Genomic DNA, 26914 nt, shown 5'->3' with positions numbered 1-26914 from the left:
AAAAGCATTATCTATAGCCTGGAATGGGAAGGATATAATCTATATGATATTAGAAATAAAGTAATAAATATTCTTTGGTTTTGCCATTCCATATTCCTGCAACTATCTTTAAGAGTTGATAGGTAAAATGTAAAACTTTAGCCTGATGTATATCTATTCTGTATGTTCCATAGAAATCAGGGTACCAGTGTCTTTGTCTTTAGACAATTGTATTTCATTATTACTATTAGACTCCTTTTGTGTATTCTGTGTCCAGTATAATTACAACCCCATATATTTTTCTTTTGAAATTTATATGAGGCCTCTTCATACCCTGTCCACTAAATCCTTCCCCAAACACAGACCGCAGAAACCCCCTAAAGTCATGGTAAGAAGAATTTAAAGCACTCGAGTGACACTCTTTGTTTATTCAAGTAGATGTATATATAGCAATACACCCAGTGGTTACAACTTAATCTATGGACAACGAAGTCTTCAGTGTTTCATTTATTTACTGCCCCGTAACAAAACACTCCAAGATTTACAGGCGTAAAACAAGAATTGCTGCAAAGAGTAAGTTCCTGAGAAAAAGGGGGGAAGGGAGCATGTCTGTACACTGGGGGGAGGTTGTACTGCCTTTAATTGTCTAGCATAGGAAGTCCCTTGGTGTCATTTCCAATGCATTTTATGTTGTAGAGCCAGGTCACTAAGGCTAGCCCATAATCCAGAGGAAGGGGATTTAGACTCCACTTCTTAATGGGAGGAGTATAAAAAAATTGCAAACACATATTAAAACTGGAGTAGGTAGCTTTGTATTAGAGAATAGTAAAACCAAATATAGAATAAACTTGGATATAATGAGGGAGACAGACAAAATATTAAAGGCCAGCTTGGCATGGGCACTGACCAATAAGAAGAAATAATGAGCACCCACAAGTGGTAGGATCTACTGGTGCAGACACTTAATATCAGCTCTGGGTATAATCAAGCCTCCAAACATACCTTAGAGGCAGCAAGAGCTCTGGGAAGTCAGGAAAGGTGAGATCCTGTGTCTGACAGAAGATGTTTTAGGTATTATCGCTGAAGCTCCAGAGGCCCCTTCAGGCCCCATCTGATTTGTTTTGTCCACCTTTGTCCATCAGCGGTTAGAAGCATTTTTCCCGCAGGGACCCTTATCCTAGTTCATTCTTTGCTAAAGGGAGGGAGGAGGTGGGAGGGAGGGGAAGAAAAGGAATGAGCTCTAGGAATACACATCATCTTTTCAATATTATGCTTCAGTCCGGGGTCATTTAGAAGCCAAGTTGAGAGGCACCTGGATTCTCCCCTCTTGACTCAAACTTCAGACATAGAAATACTGGGTTCTTTGGGTAATGTGTTAATTTTCTGTTGTTGCTCTAACAAATTACCATGTTAGCAACTCAAAACACAAATGTATTATCTCACAGTTCTGTAGGTCAGAAATACAGGATGGCTTGGCTGGAACCTCAGATCTGGGTTTCATAAGGCTGGAATCAAGGTGTCAGCTGGCGGGGCTCATAGCTGGACGCTCTGGGAAGAATCCTGTTCCAAGCTCATTGAGCTGTTGGCAGCTCCACTACCTGGTAGTTTCAGAACTGACATCCCTACTTCCTTGCTGGCTGTCGGTTGGGAGCCACTGTTCCCTTCTCGAGGTTTCTCTCTGGTCCTTGCTCCATGGTCCCTACCTCTCAGCCAGCAACAATGTGTCAAATCCTTTTGATTCTTGGAATCTGATTTCTTCCATTGGATCTCTGGGATTCTAGCCACAGAAGAAAGGTTCTCTGCTTATTTAAGGACTAGTGATTAGATTGGGCCCACCTGGATATCCAGGATAATCTCCCTATTTTAAGCTTTAACCTTACATTAGGACAGTAGAGGTGCTTTCCCCTCCACTTGTTTCCTCAAGAAAGTAGACCAGGTGGCAGGTTTGTTTGCTAAACATTAGGGATTATTGAAATACTGTTCCTAAATCTGAAGGAAAAGAGTACACAATCTATGGAAAGGAGTATAAGTTTTAGTCTAGACTAGGGGAGTCACTTGTTTTCTTGATTTCCAGTAATGTCTCCAGTATAATATAATGCTGAAGAGAACTGGGTTTGAAGTTCAGACCAGAACTTGTACAGGTATATAAGGCTTGTTAAGTCTCACTGTCCTCATCCATGAGATAGGTTAGTAATTCCTTATATTTGCTTTGGGGAAGAAAACCCTAGGAATAAGGTGTCCTTAGGGCATCGTGAATGCTCAGTGAATGTTTGCTGCCTCTACTACTACTAATGATAATAACAGAATGACCTATTCATAGACTTCTTTATAGGGAGATGGTATGTGCGGGTCAACAAGAATCAACACCTGGATTTCCTACCAATTTCATATTAGCCTGACATAAATTATTAGCTTGTCATACTTCTTTTATTAGATATAGACTAGTAAAAGGATTGTTCTGAAAGGGGATTTATATGCATTTCTTTTGAATAATTTAGCTTAAGACAGTTTACTTGGGTTTTATCACAAAGGGTGGAAACTCACAGGCACCTAAGTCAGGGGCCAGCATGCTGCAGTTTCTGGACTGAATCTTGGCTGATGCCTGTTTTTGTACGGCCCGTGAGCTCAGGGTGAATTTTAGAGATAAATGTTTGCAGTTGATTTAAGACAGGAAGCACTAACTTTAAATCCCAATTAAGCAGAATGTTATTCTGCCTCAAAAGAATTCCACTCTTCTCATTAACAGGCTGTCTTAAAAAAATTCTACTCGGTTATTACATTTTAAATTTCATTAATAACATTTTGTGGAAGCTTTTCTCTTACTGTACAAGTACCTACGTAACATCTTTGATTTTTTGCTTCTTTGCCTGCAAAATGCCTAAATGTTTACCATCTGACTCTTTACAGAAAAAAATTTGCCAAGCCCTGATATAAGTAATCTCTGCATTTCAAATGGAATGTAGACTCTTGATAGCTGGAAGGTACTCCCAAGATCTCTTAATGCAGTACCTTGATTTTAGAGCTAAAACCAAACCCCCAGAAGGTGGGCAACTATTCCAACACAACCCAGCTACTTAGTGATAGAGGCAAGGATGAGCCATGACATCTTTTGGTGCTTAAATTAGTGAACACTCTACTGGAGCAGACACATCCCCTGGGTAGCATGGTTATGCTTTAATCATGTCTCTTGACATGGGCTTCTGTGTTGTCATCAATCTAAAACTTGTAACGGACAGTTCAGAGGTGATGCAGCATAGAAACTTAGCTGTCCCATGGATTCCTTGACCAGGGTCTGCTGAACATCAGCTTGTTGCTGCTTCCGTCTATGGGGAGAGCCCTTCAGAGTCTAGAATTTCTCATTAAAGCTATTTCAGAAGCACTGATACTTTTTCCATTAAGTTAGTAACAGTGAATGACCAGGCACGTTAATATATTCTCATTGAACCCTGTTCAATTTAGGATGGGATTGTTCATTGAACAGAGCAATAACCCTAAACTGAGGTGATAATTTGGCCATGTGCCCCACTTCCCCATTGTTCCCTGGTTATTTGCTAATAAATCCTGCCACATTGTGTTCATTCTTGCTGCTCTCCTGCCTAGATAATGATGATTGCCTGGTGGTATTTGCTTCTCTTTCTACAGGTGGTTTACGAATCCAACGACTGTCAATGCCTTCTACAGCGCCTCCACCAACCAGATTCGTGAGTACCCGGCTTGTCTCCTTGTTAACCTGGTACAAATAGAAGGAACCCTTCCCTGACTATGATTTCTTTATTTCCCTCCATAAGTGATCAGCTATGTTGATGAGGGAAGTTTCAGTGTCTTTCCCCATATGCCTGATTTTCCTCATTCCCTTCATCTTATTGAGCAAACAAACAAACAAACAAAAAAACTACAAATAAATAAAACCACATTGCAGTTGGCACTGAAGAGGAGCAAGTTTCCACTTTTCTTTCATCATGGTCTTAATGATTTTGTCCAAATGATTTGTCTGTTTCTCGGATTGATGGGAAAAATAAGTGGGTACCGCTGGGCTCACGACAGAACCCGAGGGACTGTCTATAAAGAAAAGCTTGGAAATGTTCCGATTGACCCTAGGAGAGTCTTAAGTTACTTTTATTTACTTGTGTTGAGTAGATAGTTATAAATGCCATGATAAATTTAAAAAAGGATTAAAGATCAGATTAAATTAAACATCTGGCAGCACCAAGTGTTGGCAGCACGTACTTACGCTGGTGGAAATGTAAATTGGCTCACCTGCTTTGCAGAGCAGTCGGCAGTACCTAGAAAAGCTGGGGATGTCCATGCGTGTCTGTGACTATCATTTGCACTCCTGGCATATGTCTTAGTGCTGTGCCTCTCAGTGTGGTCTTGGGACCAATAGCAATGGCATCATAGGGGAACTTGTTATGAATGCAAATTCTTGGGCTCTATCTTAGATCTGTTGCTCGCAAACCCTGGACATGAGGCTCAGAAATCTATTTTATTAAGGCTTCCGGGTGGCTGACATAGCCTGAGAACCGCTGCCCTAGAGGTCTCACCTGAGGAGGCCCACGTGAGAATGCTCATAAGACTATTGTTTATAATGGCAGAACAAGGGGGCTAACCTATGTGTCCCTCTGCCGGAATGTGACTCAAATGTGCCGTGTTCACCCAAAGGAATTCCAGATAGCTGTGAATAATGAATGACCTGGAGCAATATGTATTTACACAGATAAAGTTCACAAATATTGGTTGCGTGGGGAAAAAAACAACTGGGGAAAAGATGCCGAGTGTGATACCGTATTCAGAAGTGGAAGAGCGTGCAAAACACTTGTATATATTGTCTAGAGGTGTATCCTATTGTAGTGAAAGTACGAAGACATTCATGGGAACGACAAACATTTGAGTTCAGGTTGGCAGTGACCTGTGGTGGGGTGAGTGTGCCGCCCCTGCTCCAGTCCTTGCTGGCTTCTTGTCCCTCCTGCACCTCTTCTGGTCTTGATCTTCACTCCCTTGCTTGGGGATGATGTTCTAATCTCATGGTTTTAAGCCTATCTCAGTGCACTTCATTGAATGTGGGTGATGGAACTTATAAATTATGACTTGCCACCCTTGGCCACAGGCCCCCATCCTCCTCACTGGTTACCTGTCAGAGCTTCCTCGCTGGCCTCCCTGCTTCTGTCCCAATTCCCCTTCAATCTGTTCTAAATATAAGAATATTGCAGCCATTTTAAGTTGATTTACAATCATGTCAGTTCCCCCCATTGCTCAGAACCAGTTATGAGCTTCCCTTCTCATTCAGAATAAAAGCCAGATCACTTGTAATGGCCCTTAGGCCTCTTACTGCTGCAGATCTGACCTCTGTTCCAGCCACACTGGCTTCTTGCCTGTTCTTGGACATGAGATTCTTGTCTCCAAGCATTTATACCAGGGGCTCTCTGCCTTCAAAAATTCCCCAAGTGATCTGCATGGTTCGTGCTCCTATATCCTTTAGATCTTGGCTTGAATGCAACCTTCTCAGTGAGGCACCCTGCCTTACCCTCCATAGAGCCTCTCTGCTGGCCCTCATCCTAGCAGGACTCCCAGGCCACAGAGGACAGCTTCAGAGCTGTGGCTGCCAACTCCCAGCAGGCGTAGCTCGTTAGAGTCGCCCTCCTGTGGCCACTTTTGAGAAAGGCAGTCTCTGAAGGACTGGTCTGAGAGCATAAGGAAGAGAAGAAAAACAAGCAGATGGTGGTAATTTTTGATTTTTACATTAATTTGTATAACCAAATCCATTGTTACATATTTTGGATATTTTTAGTGTCACTCCTTACTATAGAATTACTCATTATTATCATGAAAATACCATTGCTTTATTTTCTCCTCCAGCTTTATTGAGGTCTAATTGACAGTGTGTATATTTAACATGTGCACCATGATGTTTTGATGTAGTTATAAAATGTGAACTAAGCTGCATATGTTACATAAGAACTTAAGATATTTGAGATTTTATTTTATTTTTTTAAAGAGAGAGAGAATGAATGGGGGAGGGAGGGATAGAGAGAGAGGGAGAGAGAGAAAATCTTAAGCAGGTTTCATTTCCAGCACTGAGCCCAACACAAGGCTCAATCTCACAACCCTGAGATCATGACCTGAGATGAAATCAAGAATCAGGTGCTTAACTGACTGAGCCACCCAGGTGCCTCAAGATATTTGAGATTTTAATTTTAACTGTTATTTATAATAAAAATTATATATGAATTATAATATTAGTTGGAATAATCTATTGAGGAATAGAAGATTCTTTAGATTGTCCTTTTCTCTTAAAAACCCCCACTTTTTATTTATTTTACTTTTGAAAGATTTTATTTATTTATTTGAGAGAAAGAGTACACGTGAGTGGGGGGGAGGGGCAAAGGGAGAAGCAGACTCCCTACTGAGCAGGGAGCCCGATGTAGGGCTCCATCTCAACACCCTGGGATCGTGACCTGAGCCAAAGGCAGATGTTTAATGGACCGACCTCCCCCAGGCGCCCCCTCCCCCATTTTTTATTTTAAATTCCTTTAAACTTACTAAAAAGTGACAAAACTAGAACACAGAGTTTTCACATATCCTTCAGCCAACCACCCCAACAACATATAACTCTAGAGCAACATCAGAACCAGAAAACTAACGTTGGTATAACGCCATTAACTACACTCAAGGCCTTACTGAAATGCCACTAGTTTTGCACTCATGTTCTTTTTTGGTTTCAGAATCCTATCAAGATCCCACATTACATTTAGTCATTTCTTCTTAGCCTCCTACAGAGTAAAATATTTCTCTAGTCTTTCTTGTCTTTCACGACTTTGACAGCTTTGAAGAGTACTGGTCAGTTATTTTGTGGGAGGTCCCTTAATTTGTGCCTGTCTAGTGTTTTTGCATGATTGGACTGGAGTTTATTAATACATTTGGGGCATGAATGTCGCGGAAGTGACGTTGTGCCCTCCACTGTGCATCAATATCATCAGGTTTATGCTGTGTGTCTTAGTGCTGGTGATGTGATGTTACCCTTGATCACGTGGAGAAGGTGGTTTCTGCTGGGTTGCCCCACCATAAAGTTGCTATTCCCCTGGACTGATTAGGTGGCAAATATCTTGGGAACTATGTCTCTGAGACCATTTGTATCCTGTTTCTCCCCAGTCTTTCACTCACTGATTTGAGCATCCATTAGTAAAACTTGTATGTAGCAAGTGTCCCTGCACTGTTTGCTCACTGTAGATTTCCATTTCTTTCCTTCCATTTATATTAATGTGAATTCTGTTGTAAGGAAGGGACTGTCCATTTACTCGTGGATATTTATTTTATTCTGTGGATTCTAATCCAATGCTATCATCTTCTATTTCGTTGCTCAACGTGTTCAGCTTTGACCATGAGGAGCTCTTGTGGGTTTGCTGCCAGAATCTTGCATCACCCTGCTCCTCAACTTGCTTTTCATTATTGAAGCCGATGCCTGCTGAGCTCCTTGAGCTAATGTGTTCTCTCTGTTTCTGGAGCTGATGGATAAGTCTGTCTCTTAGCCTGAATCTCAGCTCCCCAGCTTTTCTGTTAGGGGCTGTCTTCCAGACAGAGTCTAGAAACCAGCAGGAGTCAAATTGGGCCCAACGTAGAACTGGGTCCAGAAGCTTCCTGGATTTGGACTAGATTATCTATTTTATTTTATTTTGTTTTATTTTATTTTATTTTATTTTATTTTATTTTATTTTATTTTATTATTTTATTTTATTTTTTCAACTAGACTGGCTCCTATGGGTTTATTTATTTATTTATTTAATTTATTTTTGTATATTTTTTATTGGAGTTCGATTTGCCAACATATAGCATAACACCCAGTACTCATCCCGTCAAGTGCCCCCCTCAGTGCTTATCTACTTTAAAAGAAAATGTCTTATTATGTAATATTTGGTACATGCCGAAGAATATATATAACATGTTAAAACATATAAATTATATTCCTCTGAACCTACCACCCAGCCAAGAACTAGAACATTCCCAAAATCGCTGCATCTGTCCATGCTTCTCCCTATCCCATTCATCTTGTTCACCATAGAGGTAACTACTTTTCTGATCATCATGTTTATGGTTTTTTCTTTTTAAAATAAGTGTTAAACCATTAGTTTATTTTTACTTATTTTTATAGCATAATAAAATGTTATCATACTGCATGCAATCTAAAGCAACTTCATTTTTTTAATCTACATGTTGTTAAGATTCAACCATGTAGCATGTGGCAATGGGATCTTCATTTTCCCTGCTGTATAATGTTCCATTGCTTGACTGTACCTCAGATTATTTACCTATACTACAGACTTTATCTGTCGACAGACCTATGTGTTCTCCCACCCAGGGTTTTGCTATTATGAAGAGTGTGTTGCTGCTGTGAATATTCTTGTACATGTCCCCTGAGACGAATGTTTATGGTGTATATACTAGGAGTGGAATTACCGGCCTGTAGGGCATGCAAATGCTCAACTTTAGCAGATAACACTGGATGGGTGGCAAAGAGTATTCCAGAGTACAGGAGTGTTTTCATCATCTCTTATTTTTATCACCTCTTGGCATTGGTAGACTTTGTTTCCCCAATCTAGTGGCATCGAGATAGATTGTTCACAGATTCTTCCCACACTCACTTTCTAATGTCAGTGAATGCTTATGGCTGCTTTGGGGATTTAAGTATCCCTAAAAATATTCTGCCTCTGGAATTCACCCCTGCTCAGCCTTTTTCTTGTCTGGAAAGAGCTGATCCTATCACAGATTTACTGTAGAAGTAGCCCTTTCAGGGTAACCCAGTGGTTTCTGGAAAGCTCATGAACAGAGGGGTTTGAAATGAACAATTTAAAGCAGTGTTTTAATTAAGAGATTCAAGCTGTTTCTATTTTCCTAATGACCAGTGCTTGCTCTCATTGTAAATTACATTCCCAGCCAAGATGACAAGGAATCCTTTGGGTGACTCTCTCTCTCTCTCTCTCTCTCTCTCTCTCTCTCTCTCCCCTCTGATTTTCTGGACTACAAATTAAGACAGGTGGAGTTCCTTTTTAGACATTTCCCCACTGGGTTTCCTGGCACTATCCGCCCCCACCCCGGCCCTGCCCACACCCCCAACTGCCTTCTTTTTCCTTCACTGAAGAAGTGAAAAATTGAGGTAATTTTCTGAAATGAACATCTTTATTGATTAGGGGCTGATTCTGACAGCATGTGGCCATCTGTTTAATTGAGTTTCACATCTAAGATGTAACTATACTTAGTAACGTGATTTATGAGAATTTCATTCAGTTCCCGTTATCATTTTCTGATTTATGCCACTTACGTCTGCTTCCGCTCACAGTAGAGACTTGAGTAGGAAATACAAGAGCCTATAGGTTTGGTTTTGGTTTTGTTTGGTTTTTGTTTGCTTGCAAACTCATGCCTTTGTCTGAAACCCTATGACCTGTGGCCATATTTCAGTGTTCGAATTTTGCAGGGTGGTGGAGCTTCTTATTTTTCTACCCTCGTCAAGCTGGGTAGCAGTGTCTTCAGACACAGAGTGCGGTGTAACATAATAATGACCTCAGCCCCGCTACAGGAGGAGTTCTGCAGAGGAGCTGTTGCAGAATTTAATGTTTGAACCAATAAGGTGGTTAAAGAGGACAACAAGGATCTGGGGTTATTGTCGCCTAGGCTTGTGCTTTCCCAGCTTTGTGATAACTGCACGAGTGGTCTTCCTACTCACTGTGGGGAAACAGGGCCAACCTTGTGTGCCGTTGACTTACTTGTATGGCCCTGGCCCTTGTTATCCTCTTCTGCCCGACACTGAGGTTACCTAGCATTTTTGGTGAGGATGGAACAAGATGAATTTGAAAAGTGCTAGCACATCACTGGGGTGAGGGTTTGTGTATCCAAAACCAGCATGCATAAATGAATGAATGAATGAATGAATGAATGAATGAATGAATAAATAAATAAATAAATAAATAAATAAATAAATAAATAAATAAAACCAGCACGCCCAGAATCCCTAGGATGAACAGCTGTGAAAACTGGCGGGGGGTGGTGATGGTGGTGGTGCAGATTTTGGACTTGGGCTCTCAAAGGACTTTTATTTTATTTTATTTTTTAAAAAGTTTTATTTATTTATTCATGAGAGACACAGGCAGAGGGAGAAGCAGGGTGCATGCAGGGAGCCCATTGTGGGACTTGATCCCGGGACTCCAGGATCACGCCCTGAGCCGAAGGCAGGTGCTCAACCACTGAGCCACCCAGGTGCCCCTCTCAAAGGACTTTTAAATTCAGGCAGTATTTTATATGTATTTTTAAAAGTACAACCAATGTGGAAACCTGTTTGGCAGTTTGTTGATACTTCCTGTTACCCCGAAATTCCACTCTTCATAAAGTATGTCAATCTGGGTGCCCACCAAAGCACGTGAACATCGAGTGTTCATAGGGGCTTTGTTCATAATAGCAAAAACCTGGAAAGAGCCTAATGTCCATGAAAAGAATAGGTAGATAGATTGTGGTATATTCATATGATTGAATATTACACAGCAAGGAAGAGTAAACTGCTCCATGCTACAATCTGTAAGAATGCCGCTGACTTAATGCTCAGCGAAACACTGTATGGTTCCAGTCATAAAAAGTTCAGGAAGAGGCAACTGAATCTAAGTGATGGAATTGAAAACAATAGTTGCCCCTGTTGGGGATATTGGCTGTGAGGGGGCACCGGAAACATTTTCCTGATTTGGGAAATGTGCGATTGGTGGTCGCAGGGGTGATACAAGTGTAGAGTCTCATTGTGTTCCACCATTAAAATTTGTGCTATTACTATATGGATATGATATGTAAACAGTAACACTCACTCCCCCCATAGAAATTTTTATAACAACGTATAACATGCGTACACTTTTTTGGGCTTATAATAGCTTACATCAGGCCAAACCTCCAGAGGTGTAGACCAGGGATTGGTGAACTTTTTCTGTAAAGGGCCAAATAGTAAATGTTTTTGCCTTTGCAAGCCATACATTCTCTATTGTCAGTTCTCACCTTTGCCACTGCAGCCATAGATGGTTCATAAACAAATAGTCATGGCTGTGTTTTTAGTAAAACTATTTACATGGGCTGTAGTTTGCCAGCCCCTGGTGTAGAGCACTGCAAGTACTTGGCATCCAGGGAGACTTGAAGAGTATTCTGACCCAGTTTACAAACTACTTTGGATCGAATCAGGTTGTGGTACTAGGGGTGAAAGGGTGGTAGAGTGAACAGCTCTTGTTTGGCTTTCATTTCTACTAACACAGACTGGTCTTTTGAATAAAATTCATTTGTTGTATTCAGTATCAATGTGTATCTGTAAAATGCTTCATTTCAATGTTAGTTTTTATCTTCATATGTCTTAAATCATATTAAGGAATTATTTTAAGCAAATAAAATCTTGGCTTGAAAACAAGCAAGGACTAAGGGCTAAAACCAATGATACTATTATCTTTGTTGTAATACACAAGGGATTTGGTTACTCCGAGTTTAATCACAGACATTCTGCTGAAGAAGATAAGCCTTTGACCAGAGGCTGGGCTTATGCTGGCATCAAACTATAGTTTTAATCCTGAAATCAAACATAGATTTGTTTTGCTGTTAAGGAAATGATTATATTTCAAACTAAGAGAATTTCTTATACTCTGTTGACTCTGCCTAAAACCATCAAGTAGAAGCCAAGTTAGCAAATACTCACCGTGGCCTCTAGCAGAATTTAATGAAAGAGAAGCCTTGAATCCATTTGACACTCTGTTTGGGGACAATTTGGGAATAATCTTCCATGGTTTTGGAGGTAAAAGGGAGGAAACTGAAGTAATCAACGAATCCAAATTTCGCATTATCTGGAAGAGACTCTGACACTCATAGCAATTCTTAGGAATTTTTCCCGTTTATTCCCTTAGTATTTGTGGATCCCACAATGATTCTTCTTCTTGACATTCACAATATTGAGTAGTCCCCTCTAACACTGAATAAAGCTGACTCTTGTAACTAATAGGATACTGTGGAAATGATGGAGTCTGACTTTCGAGGCTGGCTCATAAAAGACATTGTGGCCTCTGCCTTGCTCTCTTGGATGGGTCACCCTGGAAGGAAGCCAGCAAGGATGTCATGAGGTTGCTCAAGAAGCTGGTGGAGAGGTCCACAGGTGAAGAACCGGAGGCCTCCTGCCCATAACCAGTACCATGTATGCACACCATCTTGGAAGCAGATTCTCCAGCCCAGCCAAGCCTTCAGACGACCACAGCCAAAGCTGGCATCTTGACAACAACTTCATGAGAACCCCTGAGATGGATCACCCATATAAGATGTTTTTAAATTCCTGAGTCTGAGAAACTGTGAGATAGTGTTTGTTGTTTGGAGCCACTATGTTTTGGAATATTTTGTTATTCATCAAGAGAGAACTAACAGAGACACTACAACTTGCTAGATCCTGAGTTTGCTGCTAGGTTGTATGCTGTAGTATACTGTGGTAGTTAAGAGTGTGGACTATGATTTTGAATCCTGGCTTGGCCACTAATAACTTGCAACCTTCAGCAAGTGACTTAACATCTTTAAGCCTCAGTATAATTACCTGTAAAATAGAGGTAATAGTAGTGAAGTGACTGTCATGTAGAGTTGTCATAAAGATGAAAGGAGATAATGGATATACAGTAAGTGAAAGGCTGGTTTTTAGTAGGTATTTAATAAATCTTAGCTGTTAAGAGTCCTTACTTTCAAGAAATTGGGAGAGACAGAAGTGTGGCCAGTCATTTATAAGACATGGTGAGTGTACAGCAGAAGGGTGTGCCTTCTGCTGTTGTGGGAGCCGCAGAGGAGGGGTAACTAATCTGGGGGAGTTGAGATCCCTTTACAATCCCTTGACAATGACGTTTGAATAGGTATTGAAAGGAAAAAAAGACATTTTCTAGGCAAATAAGGGAGGTTGGGCCACGCAGGAAGGAGGGCTGGTGGTGCAAAGGTGACAGCCCAGCCTGGCAAAGAAGATCCCTAGGATGGTGAGATGGGCACAGATGCTGGGGTATAGGCTGCATATGGGGGAGAAGATGGTGGGAGATGACACATGGAAGAGGTAGACGAGGGCCTTGTAAGCCACTCTGAGAAACAGGCCACAGGGAGCTAGTCTCATCTTCTTTGGGAAGCAAGACATTTAAATTTTGTTTCCTTTGTCTTAAATCTCATGGCATCCTTTGGAGAGGGAAAAGATTGAGATCACTTAGACTGCTTAGGATTTTGGCAGATAGTTCAAGAGAAGGATGGAGAGGGTCTAAATTTAGGCAGTGACAATGATGAGAGTAGGGAGTGGATAAGTTAAATCCCAAAAGATTGCTTCCGGTAACCATGTGGCAGTAATACAGGGGCTGGTTTCCTAACTTATCCGTCGATGCTTGCAAGGACTCCCATAAAATGGAGACTATGATTGTTCTCTGCAGTTCCTCTTCACCAAGAGCTGTTAATATGCCAAGCCTTGTGATAGAGACTTTAACATATGTTACCTCCAATCTTCACAGTAGCTCCATAAGCTTGGCCTTGTGGGCCCATTTTACAGAAAAGGAAATTAAAAAAAAAAAAGAAAAGGAAATTAAGGCTCAGACAGGCTAAGTAACTTCCCAGAGACCACACAACTAGTAAATGGCAGAGTTGGGAATATAACCCAGTGTCTGTGATTGCATGTTCTTAATCTTCACCCCATGCTATTTGGTACTACATAAGAAAAGTGAGAATTACATGAAATGAGACATGTGAACACACTCTGAAAAGGGTAAGAGCATAATAGATATGTTAGAGGTATATCCTCATTATGTCATACCCTCACCCATGTGGTGGGAAGATTGTTTCCGTCTAGTATGAGAGTATAAGACACTACAAGATGTGAGGACAGCTAGGAAGTGAGGGTCAGATGGTTCCCAGGTCCTGCCAATGCCACGTCCCAATGGGCTGTGGCCTTGGAGCAGCAGTTTATTACCAGTGCCTCAAAGGCGGCTGCTCTCTGCAGGCCCTTTAGCTGTGCCCATAATCTCTGTGCATCCTTGGATTTGGGTAGAGTGGAACAGGTGTTATTTAAGAGACGCCATAAGCTACCTTAAAAAGAATATTTACATGTACTCCAAAAAGGTTTTACTTCATAAAATTTACTATGAGATTTAAGAAGTTTGGTTAAATGAGCCAAAGTTGCCATAAACAAACTTAGAATAGGTTGCAAAATTGCCAGGTGATGCAATTAGCAAGGTTGTGGGACACCTGCTACAATTATTTTAAGACGTTCTCGCCCTGGTCTAGTCAAGGACTCTGGAGTTCCTAAGATAGTCTGTTCTCAGCCACCCCCTACCCCACCCTCAGCCCTGGCACTGAGGCCTGACCAAGGAGGCAGCTAAGAATGGCATTCTGGGTACTGGCACTGGAGGACAAAGGTGCCCTCACCTGGAAAGCCCTGCAATCTCATGGCGTTCCTGTTACTGTGGTGAGTCCCAGGACCAATGCCTAGAGGGAGACACATTTGCCACCTGCAGAGAACTTCTGAAAACATACTTATGGGGCAGGACAAATGCTGCTTCCAGACACAGGACTGCAGCTTCCCTGTAGGGCTGGTAGCAGAAAGCATGGCATGGTTGTCAGGGGCAGTCTGATGAAAGAGGTGGGGTGTGAGTGGGACGCTCCCTGCAGGTGACCTGGCTCTGAGCCAGAGTGAGGCCCCGGGCAGCTGGCACAGTGCCATGCTGATGGGGGATGGGAAGCCAGGGAGAAAGTTCACTAATTTATCTTGGTGCTCACAATCTCACTTGTCTTCTCTTGAAAGAAACAGTAGTCTTTTACCCTTATTACAAAAGTAGTTAATATTTATTGTAGAAAAATCTAGAAAATTTTTAGCTAAAATTTTTTTCCCAGCAAAAATATTGTTTTTATTCTAATTCCAGTTAGTTCACATACAGTGTACTATTAGTTTCAGGTGTACAATATAGTGATTCTGTACTTCCATACATCACCTGGTGCTCATTAGGACAAGTGCCCTCCTTCATCCCCTCACTTGTTTCACCCATCCTCCCCACTCCCTCCCCTCTGCTGACCAGCAGTTTGTTCTCTAGAGCTGAGAGTCTGTTTCTTAGTTGGCCTCCCTCTCTTATTTTTTTCCTTTGCTCATTTGCTTTGTTTCTTAAATTCCACATATGAGTGAAATCATATGGTCTTTGTCTTTTCTCTCAATGACTTATTTCACTTAGCATTATACTCTCTGGCTCTATCCACGTCATTGCAAGTGGCAAGATTTCATTCTTTTTATGGCTGGATAATATTCCACTATATATCATATATATATCACCTCTTCTTTACCCATTTAATCAGCTGATGGACATTTGGGCTGTTGCCATAATTTGGCTGTTGTAGATAATGCTGCTGTAGACATCAGGGTGCATGCACACCTTCAAATCAGTATTTTTGTATCCTTTGGATAAATCCCCAGTAGTGCAATTGCCGGATCGTAGGGTAGCTCTATTTTTAACTTTTTGAGGAACCTCCATACTGTGTTCCACAGTGGCTGCACCAGTTTACATTCCCACCAACAGTGCGTCAGGATTCCTTTTTCTCTGTATCCTCACCAACACCTATTGTTTCTTGTCTTGTTGATTTTAGCCATTCTGACACGTGTGAGGTGATAGGTCATTATAGTTTTGATTTGTATTTCCCTGGTCAGTGATGTTGAGCATCTTTTCATGTGTCTGTTGGCCACCTGGGTGTCTTCTTTGGAGAAATGTCTGTTCATGTCTTCTGCCCATTTTTTAATTGGATGATTTGTTTTTCGGGTGTTGAGTTGTGTAAATTCTTTATAGATTTTGAATCCAAACCTTTGATCAGCTATGTCATTTGTAAATATCTTCTCCCATCCCATAGGTTGTCTTTTAGTTTGGTTGATTGTTTCCTTTGCTGTGCAGGAGCTCTTTTATTTTGATGTCCCAGTAGTTTATTTTTGCTTTTACATCTCTTGCCTCAGGAGACATATGTAGAAAGAACTTGTAATGGCTGATGTCAGAGAGGTTACTGCCTGCCTGTGCTCTCTTCTAGGATTTTTCTGGTTGCAGGTCTCACCTTTAGGTCTTTCATCCATTTTGAATTTATTTTTGTGTATGATGTACGAAAGTGGCCCAGTTTCCTTCTTTTGCATGTAGCTGTCCAGTTTTCCCAGAACCATTTGTTGAATAGGCTGTCCTTTCCCATTGCATCTTCTGCCCCGCTGTGTCAGAGGTTAATTAGCCATATAGTTGTGGATTTATTTCTGGATTTTCTATTCTGTTCCACTGATCTACGTTTCTGTTTTTGTGCCAGTACCATACTGTTTTGATGACTACAGCTTTGTAATATAACTTCAAGTCTGGAATTGTGATGCCTCCAGGTTTGCTTCTCCCTCCCCCCAGATTCCTGTGGCTATTCGGGGTCTTTTGTGGTCCCATACCGATCGTAGGGTGGGTTTTTATAGCTTTGTGAAAAATGCTGATGGTATTTTCATAGAGATTACATTCAATGTGTAGACTGCTTTGGGGAGCATAGACATTTTAACAATATTTGTTCTTCCAATCCATGAGCATGGGCTGTCTTTCCATTTCTTTGTGTCCTCTTCAGTTTCTTTCATCAGAGTTTTACAGTTTTCAGAGTACAGGTCTTACACCTCTTCAGTTAGGTTTATTTCTAGGGAACTTATTATTTTTGGTGCAATTGTAAATGAGATTGTTTTCTTAATTTCTCTTTCTGCTGCTCCATTATTGTCATATTGAAATGCAATGGATTTCTGTACATTGAATTTGTATTCTGCAACTTTACTAAATTTGTTTATCAGTTCTAGCAGTTTTTTGGTGGAGTCTTTCACGTTTTCTATGTAGAGTATCATGTCATCTGCAAACAGTGAACATTTTACTTCTCCTTACCAATATGGATGCCTTTTATTTCTTTTTGTTGTCTGATTGCTGAGGCTAGGACTTCCAGTACTATGTTAAATAGAAGTGGTGAGAGTGGACATCCCTGTCGTGGTTCTGATCTTTAGCAAAAAGCTCTCAGTTTCTTACCATTAAGAAGGATGATAGCTATTGGTTTTTCATAGATGGCCTTTATTATGTTGAGGTGTGTTTCTTCCAAATTTACTTTTGTTGAGGATTTTTATCATGAATGGATGTTGTGCTTTGTCAAATGCTTTCTTTGTATCTATTAAAATGATCATATGCTGCTTATCCTTTCTCTTATTGATGTGATGTATCATGCTGATTTGCAAATATTGAAACACCCTTGTAACCCAGAAATAATTCACTTGATCATGGTGAATTATTATTATTATTTTTTTAATTTATGATAGTCACACACACAGAGAGAGAGAGAGAGGCAGAGACACAGGCAGAGGGAGAAGCAGGCTCCATGCACCGGGAGCCCGACGTGGGATTCGATCCCGGGTCTCCAGGATCGTGCCCTGGGCCAAAGGCAGGCGCCAAACCGCTGCGCCACGCAGGGATCCCAGTGAATTATTTTTTGTTTATTGTTGAATTCAGTTTGCTAGTATTTTATTGAAGATTTTTGTATCTGTGTTCATCAGGGATATTGGCCTGCAGTTCTCTTTTTTTTTTAGTGGTGTCTTTATCTGGTTTTGGTATTAGGATAATGCTGGCTTCATAGAATGAATTTGGAAGTTTTCCTACCTTTTCTATTTTTTGGAATAGTTTGAGAAGAATAGTTCGTTCTTCTTCTTCTTCTTCTTCTTTTTAATTCGTTCTTCTTTAAATGTTTGGTAGAATTTTCCTGTGAAGCCACCTGGTCCTGGACTTTTGTTTGTTGGGAGTTTTTTTGTTTGTTTTTGTTTGTTTACTCATTCAATTTCTTTGCTGTTTATCAAACTGTCAAAATTTTCTATTTCTTCCTGTGACATTTTTGGTAGTTTATGTGTTTCTAGGAATTTATCCATTTCTTCTAGTTTGCTCAGTTTGTTGACATATAGTTTTTCATAATATTATCTAATGATTGTTTGTATACCTGTGGTATTGATTGTTGTTTCTCCTCTCTCGTTTGTGATTTTATTTATTTGAGTCCTTTCTCTTTTTTTCTTGATAAGTCTGGGTAGAGATTTATCAATTTCATTGATTTTTTTTTTTCAAAGAACCGGCTTCTGGTTTCATTGGCGTTTTATTGTTTTTAAAATTTCTGTATCATTTATTTCTGCTCTATCTTTATTATCTCCTTCCTTCTGCTGGTTTTAGGTTTTATTCTTCTTTTTCTAGCTCCTTTAGGTGTAAGGTCACATTATTTATTTGAGATTTTCCTTGATTTTTGAGGTAGGCCTGTATTGCTGTATCTTACCTATTAGAGAGCTTGTTTGGAGGTTCTAGCAGGGGAGCGCAGCTACTCGTATACCCTTGACCGAAGAACGGTCCTCCTCTATCGGGGATGGTTGTCCTCTTCGACCGAGCGCGCAGCTTCGGGAGGGACGCACATGGAGCGGTGAGGGAGGAAGGGGACACCCGCCTAGCCAGCCAGATCAGCCGAATCAACCCTGGCGATCAATGGGGTGACAGATGTCGCAGCCAGATCGCCCTCACATCCTATCTTACCTATTAGGACTGCTTTTGCTACCTCTCAAAGACTTTAGACTGTTGTGTTTTTATTTTCATTTGTTTCCATGTATTTTTTTCTTTTATTTCTTGATTGACCCATCCATCGTTTAGTGCATGTTGTTTAACCTCCATGTATTTGTGGTCTTTCTAGATTTTTTTCTTGTGGTTGACTTCTAGTTTCATAGTGTTGTTGTCAGAAAAGATGCATGGTATGACTTGGATCTTCTTGAATTTGTTGAGGATGGTTTCGTGGGCTAATATGTGATCTATTCTGGAGAATGTTCTGTGTGCACTTGAAAAGAATGTGTATTCTGCTGTTTTAGGGTGGAGTGTTCTGAATATATCTGTTAAGTCCATCTGTTCCAGTGCGAAATTCAAAGCCATTGTTTTCTTGTGAATTTTCTGTTTAAATAATCTGTTTATTGATGTAAGTGCGGTGTTTAAGTCCTCTACTATTAACAGTTTATTATCAATTAGTTCCTTTTTGTTTGTTTTTAACTGTTTTATGTATTCAGGTGCTCCTATGTTGGTTGCATATTTACCATAGTTATATCTTCTTGTTGTGTTGTCCCCTTTAGTATTATATAATGCTCTTCTTTGTCTCTTGTTACAGTCTTTGTTTTATTTTATTTATTTTTTTCAGTCTTTGTTTTAAAGTCTATTTTATCCAATAGGAGTGACTTGCTCCTCTGGCTTTCATTTGCACGTTTCCCCATCCTCTCACTTTCAATCTGCATGTGTTTTTAGGTCTAAAATAAAGACCTATGTGCCCTTGTAGGCAACATACAGATGAGATGGGTCTGAGTTTTTTTTTTTTTTTATCCAGTCTGACACCTTATGCCTTTTGACTGGAGCATTTAGTCCATTTATATTCAAGATGACTGTTGATAGATGTGTACTTATTGCCGTTTTATTACGTGTTTTGTGATTGTTTCTGAAGATTTTCTCTAATCCTTTGTCTTTCAAAATTTTAAGCTAAAAAATGTTAAAGTTCGTGTCATCATTTAAAGATTTTATTGAATACCTCTCAAACTTCTGTTTATCTACACATTTAAAGATTGAAACTAGGGGCCCCTGAGTGGTACAGTCGCTTAGGTGTCCAACTCTTGCTTCCAGCTCAGGTCATGATCCCAGGGTTATGAGATCAAGCCCCATGTTGGGCTTTGTGCTTGGCACAGAGTCTCCTTGAGATTCTCTCTCTTTCTGCCACTCCCACTTATGCTTTCTGTCTGTGAAGTAAATAAATACATCTTTAAAAAAATTGAAACTAAATATGCACTTATCCAATAATCCTGCTTTTTCCCCTACTGAACATTGTAACATGAATATTGCTTCCATTTATTACATGTAATTCTAAGTTATCATGCATAGTATTTCACCAACTATAAGCACCTTGATTTCTTTAGTTAATTTCCTGTCAGTAGATGCTTGGGTTGTTTGTTTTCCTATTTAAGAACAGGACTCAGTGATAAGTTTTGTGTCTATGTTTTTATGCAAATCTGTCTATTTCTTTAGAGTAAATTCCTAGGTGTGGAGGAATTGCTGAATCAAATGGTATGTCCATTTTAGGATTTTAAAATACATCTTACCCGACTTCTCTTGAGAAAAGTGGTACCAATTTATATTTCCATTAACAATAGATGAGATGGTTTTCTTTCACTGAGTTTTGCATTGTAAAGATGCTGTCGGAGGAGATGAAAGGGACTTTTTTTTGTTGAATTGACATAAGGGGAAATGTTAGTCATATTTTCATTTTGAAGACCATTATCTCAACCCCAGCTATGGATCATTGAACCCAGACAGGCATTTGCTGAACATCTATTATAATCCCAGTCCTGGGCTAAACATCCCTGCCTTTAGTGCCAGTTTTGAATACCTAAGGACAGCAATTGTGTGTATGAAATTACCTATTGGAATAAGAGTAGAATATGAGATACTGAGCATTATAGTGGGGGGAAATTTTTTTTTCTGCCAGATGTTGAATTGTAGCAGTGGTTCTCAAAATATTGTTCCTGCATCATCAGCATCAGCATCCCTTGTGATAAATGAGCATTACCTAATCCCACCCGTGACCTATAGAATCAAACTCTGGATGTGGCCCCAGCAATTTATATTTTAAGATTTTAACCATCAGATGTCTGCTAGATGCTGAAGTTTGAGAACCACTGAGGTATAAAAATGCAGCAAATGCAAAAGAGGTCAATGTGATTACATAAAGGTAGTTCTGATTGCCTGGACTTGTCCTAGTTTTAACACTGAAAGTTCTGTATCCCAGGAGCTTCCACAGACTTGGGCAAACAGGGATGGTTGGTCACCCTGGTAAAGGAGAGGAGGTTCTCTTTGTTGCAGCCTCAAGGTAATTATGGCAGAAAAAGAACAGAAGGGCCAGAAGAGGAAGTTTCAAGATGGAGGACAGATTTTAGAAGCTGCTTTCTGCTTGTCAGTTCTAGGCTGATAGATAGAGTGGCAGGAGGTTACCTGTAGGAAGCCAGCAGATGGCTAAGGCATCTTGCTGAATCCCTTGACATGAGTCACAGCTGTTAGTACTTGATACTTTCTGGAAAGGGGTAGGTTGGCATTCACCAAACTACTGCAAGATGCCAAATTGAAAAAAAAGCCACTATTAATCTTAGCAGTGATGACAATGAAATCCCTTTACAGCAGAAAATATAACCAGAAGTGCTTTGTAATTGCAGCAATTTCCATGTCCCAACTGAGAGTCCCCTAGATTCTAGAAGAATGGTATCCGGCTTATCTGATTATGAGAACTAAGCCGGAATAAGATGTAACATTCATTCCCTCAGAGTGAGCATTCATTCCGGATTTTCCAAAGCAATTGCAATTAAAACTATTTCTGTCCTTTGTACAATGATAATTTGTTAGCCATGTAAAGTATCAGTTTTGAAAGTATAGTCTGCAAAATTATAAGAAAAATGTCTAATTATATGTTATAAGCACAGTGTTGAGGAGTGGTGAAGAGAGAATGAGACAAGAGGGCTGATTTATATACATCAGTTAAAAGTATCAGCAGTGCCTTATTTTTCCTAAACCAAGAGTTCTGAATTTCTTGGTATATTAGAATCACCTGAAGTGCTTTTTATTTTTTTAAGACCTTATTTATTTGAGAGAGAGAGAGAGAGAGCACAAGCAGGGAAAGGGGCAGAGGGGGAAGGGAGAAGAGTCTACCCGCTGAGCAGGGAGCCCAACATGGGGCTCAATCCCAGGACCCTGGGTCATGACCTAAGCCAAAGGCAGACACTTAACCAACTGAGCCACCTGGGTGTCCCACCTGAGGTGCTTTTTAAAACATACTCATGTTCAAGGCTCCATCCCAAAGATTATGGCTCAGAAGGTCTGGGCAGGGGCTTTGACATGGGTCTACTTCTTAAAAGCTTCCCAAGGTATTCTGATGTACAGTTGGGATTGAAAATCCTTGTCCTGACCTAAACCAGTAGATCTCAACTAGCATGCACCAGAATAACCTGGGGGACCTGCTGAAAACTCTGGACCCCATTTCCAGAGTTCTTGATTCAGCAGGTCTGAGGTGGGCCCCTATAATTTGTTAGAAACAAGTGTCCAGGTGATGTTGATGTTGCTGGACCTTGACCACATACTGAGTACCATTGTTTTAAACCATTCTTACCTCAAACTTCAACTGATTTCATAGATCATATCTTTTACTCGTTATTGTAGACATGTGTATAGCTATCCCCTCTCCCCAAATACCTCTATGCATCTTTACTGAATTTAAAACATATTTCAATTAAAAAATACACTTTAGAGAGCTATAGTATCAGTTCACCTTTTTAGATATTGCAATATAGATAGTTTTCTTTTGATATATCCGTTTTCCTTCACTAAATGGTAGGTCCTTTAGGGACATTTGTATTGTTGAGAGCTTCCCTATGAAGCTTGGAATATCATAGGTGCTTAGTAAATGTCAGTGGTCAATGATTATGTATAGAAATTACATCATCATAACCAAACCCAACTATTCCTGGTTGTTTTTATCATGATATTTAAATATATTAACATCTTCAAAAACAGAGTCCTAAAATATGTTCATTTTATGAGCTATAGAACTCCCTATTATTACATAGGACAAGTAAAATAATCAACTCAGCAGAAGTAACTAGTGAATCTCACCAAGAAGTATAATAGTGTTGCTAAGATGATACATCAATAGTAAATCCTGAAATGTGGATTGATATGAGGATTAGCTCAGTAGTATAAGCATACACTTAAGACTTTTGAAAATAACTGTCATAACATGTACTAGAATAAAGCCATGTTAGTACATCAATAAATTCATGCAAAAGACTAAACATCCTATTATTTGACAAAATAATAATACATTGTATTGATACAGTCAGCCCCTTAGCAAAAATACCGCAAACACCCACAGTGGAAAAAAAAAAAAACAGACACAGATATGCACTCAATGGAAAATTCAAGTACATCTCTGGAGAAAGCAGCTATAGCAAGTATGGAAATAGATTGAATTAAAGAGGTCAGTATGTACTTTGGCCCACACATTCTCCTTTAGAATCCTGCCCTCCCCACCCCCTCACCATCCCTCTCACCTTCTTTTGAACTGACCTTTATCATTTGGCTCTGGATGTGCCACTTCTGCCTCAGAGGCTCCTGGAGGGATCCTAAGTGAACACATTCACTAATACTAGTTCCTCTAAAGAAGTCAAAAGATAGATTGAATTTAAGAATGAACTGCTTCCAAATTTAGTCGAGTCTGAGTTGTCTTCCGTTGTGTTAGTATATTTACAAAAGTTTGCTACAGAGAAAGGGAAGAAGCAGTCTGGGTTTTGAAGTCTGACAAGTGAAAGTTGGAGGCCTCTCATTTTGTTAAATCTGACCAAATGTGGATACAACAGGAAAAGATGTGTGAGACTGGCCAGAATGGTCCTACAATAACCCCATTTGTAAGTGTCAATATATATATATATATATATAAATCCCTCAAACTTCCTCGTAATGTAAAACTTTGGAAAGTAATGCTTTTAAAGTATTTGCTATGTGATAACTTTCCTGAATCATACACCTCTGTGGGTATGAAACTTAATGTGGCAGTTACAGGAAAGCATGCAAAGAATATAGGGAAAAGAGAATATATTCATTCAGGAGTGTTAGGACCAAAGGACTCCAATCTAAACCAGCATTTTATCTGATTTCTCTTTTCAGCATGTGTCACTACCATGGAAAGGGAGTATATGCTACTTTATTCCTCGGCAGTAGGGAGGGCTAAGAGTACACAGGGGTAATGGAACGTGCATGGAGCTGGACAGGGATTTTCATTTTGTTAAAATCTACATTTCGATTGAGAGTCTATTGGGGAAAACATGTCGAGGCACTTAAGTTTTCTTGGAAAGCTGTAGCTACAGTTAGGATATAACTTTGTGACTTCAAAGGTCAAATAGTTGAACCTGCCTGGGTTAGTTGCCCACTGAGTATGGTCAGTTGCTTGGTGAACGTGTCTGTCCTGTAAACGAAAACCCTCGAGGTTAGTTCGTCGTTGTTCGCTAATGTGGGAATTGTGGGGAGACCCCAGCAAAAAAGGAAGGTTTGACACAAATAGAAAGCCAAAAGCAGGCCTGTGCTTCAGGCGCAGATCTGAAAAAGAGAACTAACAAATAATGGGGCTAATTACAACATCCAGAAAATAATATTATCTTTTGTTCGAATTTTAGTCTTTGAATTACATAACCACAATTTGTATTTTTGCTTGAAATAGGAATGAAATTTGCTGGTGTTGACAAATGTAAGAGCAGAATGCTACTATGTAAGCTTAGTGAACTGTAAACAATTTTTGTATAACCTTCAGAAGAATTTTCTATAATATATACATGTTTATTTCTAAAAGAATTGATTTTTATTACACAAGTTGGTTACCTTTGACTAGTTAAAATTTACAACATACATTTATGTCCAAAATCCCTTTAACCAGTCACTACCCCCAAGTCCCTGTTAGCTCCAAGAAGCAGCCACTATGATCTCTTTGATATGTATTTTACAGACCTTTACTGTGCATTTGCATTCATGTGCTACACTGATATGGTACTTATCTAAAAAAAATAGGAATGGTATTTATACATTTGTATCTGTGCCTTGCTTTCTTCCAACACGTCTTGGAGATTTTTTCCATACTAGAATATTAAGACCTACCTCTTTTCATTTGCTACAGAGCAGTCCATAGTAGGTTATGCCATAATTAAGTCATTTTCTCCTGTTGGACATCTGGTTTGTTGCACACTTTTCTCAATTATAGTGATGCAGCAGTGAACATATGTAGCCATGACTCCACAGTACACATGAAGCAGGGATTGGGCCGTGGCTCTTGACCTGTGGCTCCCAGACCAGCAGCTTCAGCGTCACAGGGGGACTGGTTAAAGATGAAAATTCTTAGCCTCCACTCCAGACTTACTAATTCAGAAACCCCGAGTGTGGGGCCCAGCGATCTGTTCAATAAGCCCTCTAGGTAATTCTGATGCATGATAAAATTTGAGGACCACTGGCAGGAATCTATATGTGTCCATATACACATAGATGTGCACATGTACATATACAGTTAGCTCTGCTGCAATGTGACATATCTGTTCCTAAACATCACTGTGTTATACAAAATTGTGCAATAAAAGCCACAGGCTTATGAGAAAAATGGGGTTAGGGACACAACAATCAAATGTTATCTATGACACATGAAAACAAAAGCCAGGAGCCTAATAAAAATGATAGCACAGGCTCCTTGCTCAGTGGGGAATCTGCTTCTCTCCCTCTCCCTCTGCCCCTGTTCGCACTGTTGCCTGCCTTCTCTTTCTCTAAAAATAAATGAAATCTTAAGAAAAATGATAGCACAGTCTTATGCATGTTATTAAATGAGTAAATACATAAATATTAGAGTGAATATGGCATATTCAGTTGAAAAGACCTGAAGTTTGCTTGTGGGAGTGGGTATTGGGAGGCTTGTAGCTTATGAGTTATTGTATAGTGGTTGAAGGAGGGTGATCGGAAGTTAGAAGGAAAATTTTAACACCAGATGTGGGTGGCTATGGTTTCTAACACATGTGGTGAACTGAGGTAACTAACTGGTCCATGTTGGGATGTGTGAGTTTTGTGTACTCCTGTGTGGCTCAGTTCATTTGGTCCATTTTTTGCTTTGCATTTCTTGAGGACGAAATTACACATGAGCAAACATGAAATTGCATTTAGGCCCCAATTTTTTCCCCCAGTGTGTCAATCACCTTAGAGTAAATTTGCCTTTTCAATATAAGTGTTAGAGCAGAACTGACTGTACATACCTATACATGTGTTTATAGATACATTATGCAGAAAAGGACCATGTACACAACTAAATGCTGGTTTTTCACTGAATATTTTTTCACTCCATATTATCTTTTAGATATTTTTTCCATGTTGTCACGTAGTTACTCATTTTTTAAAAGTGGCATTTAAAGCATTAAGATATGACTAAATTGCTCATTAAAATGCTTGCAACAATTTATGCTCACACCAACATGCTTCCTACACCCTGGCCAGCATTACGTATTACTAAATTTACTAATTTTTGCCAATCTAATAGTTACATTTCTTTTTCCTCTCCCTCCCTCTCTCCTCTCAGATGTATATGTATCTGTATGTTTGTATGCATAACGTGTCTGTATGTAATATGTAATATGGATATAGGCATATGTATGTGTATAGACACTCATTTACATTGTGAGGATGCCTCCCATAAATAAACTGATAGAAAAAGGAGCTTAAAAAGAAAAAAAGCTTTAAAAGTGTGAAACTGGTGAAGCAGAGGCTGAGATGGGTGGAAAAGGAAATAAAATAGATTTGCCAAAAAAAAATAACAAACAAACAAGAAAAGCCTATTTAAAAGGGAGAGAAGAGAAAATTCCCTTTCTGTTTATTTAGTTATTTTTTCTTTTTCTACCTTTGGCAAATACAGTGTATCCACTTCATGAGATAAGATGCTGAGTTGGCCTTGTTGGGCTTTGATCTATCACTCTGGCCAGTTGACACCTCCAGAACTGCAGCTTACACTGTGAAGCCATTCTTCAGCAAAACAGCCCTGAGGGCATCAGATTCTTGTGTTGATCAGTGTAGGGTTCCATGGCCCCGACAAGCTGAGTAGACACAGCTGATCAGAGGCGTGTGATGGCTGTGGCCTGCGAGTGTGGGGCCTCTCGCAGCAAAAGCCGCAGAAATGGAGGCACATGCAGGTGTCAGATGTCTTCCTGTAAAGAGGTTGGCAGTGGACATAAATGCTTCCAGCTGGGCACAGTACCAGGCAGGAAAGCCATAATGATTTCATAATTAGATCACATTGGTTTATG

General features: G+C 39.9%; 1 protein-coding gene across 5 annotated transcripts in view; it reads left to right on the top strand.

The window, feature by feature from the left end:
* Window positions 1-26914, top strand: part of PHEX (phosphate regulating endopeptidase X-linked) — a 210125-nt gene that overhangs the window by 154496 nt on the left and 28715 nt on the right. For all 5 annotated transcript variants that reach the window (XM_072818317.1, XM_072818316.1, XM_072818315.1 and 2 more), the window contains one exon: window positions 3622-3680. In XM_072818317.1, coding sequence (XP_072674418.1) covers window positions 3622-3680 — 59 coding nt within the window. The remainder of the gene's footprint in view (window positions 1-3621; window positions 3681-26914) is intronic.

The sequence above is a fragment of the Canis lupus genome, chromosome X, assembly GCF_048164855.1.
Source record: "Canis lupus baileyi chromosome X, mCanLup2.hap1, whole genome shotgun sequence".
Lineage (NCBI taxonomy): Eukaryota > Metazoa > Chordata > Mammalia > Carnivora > Canidae > Canis > Canis lupus.
The sequence above is the reverse complement of the archived record's forward strand: the minus strand, read 5'-3'. Positions and strand labels throughout refer to the sequence as shown.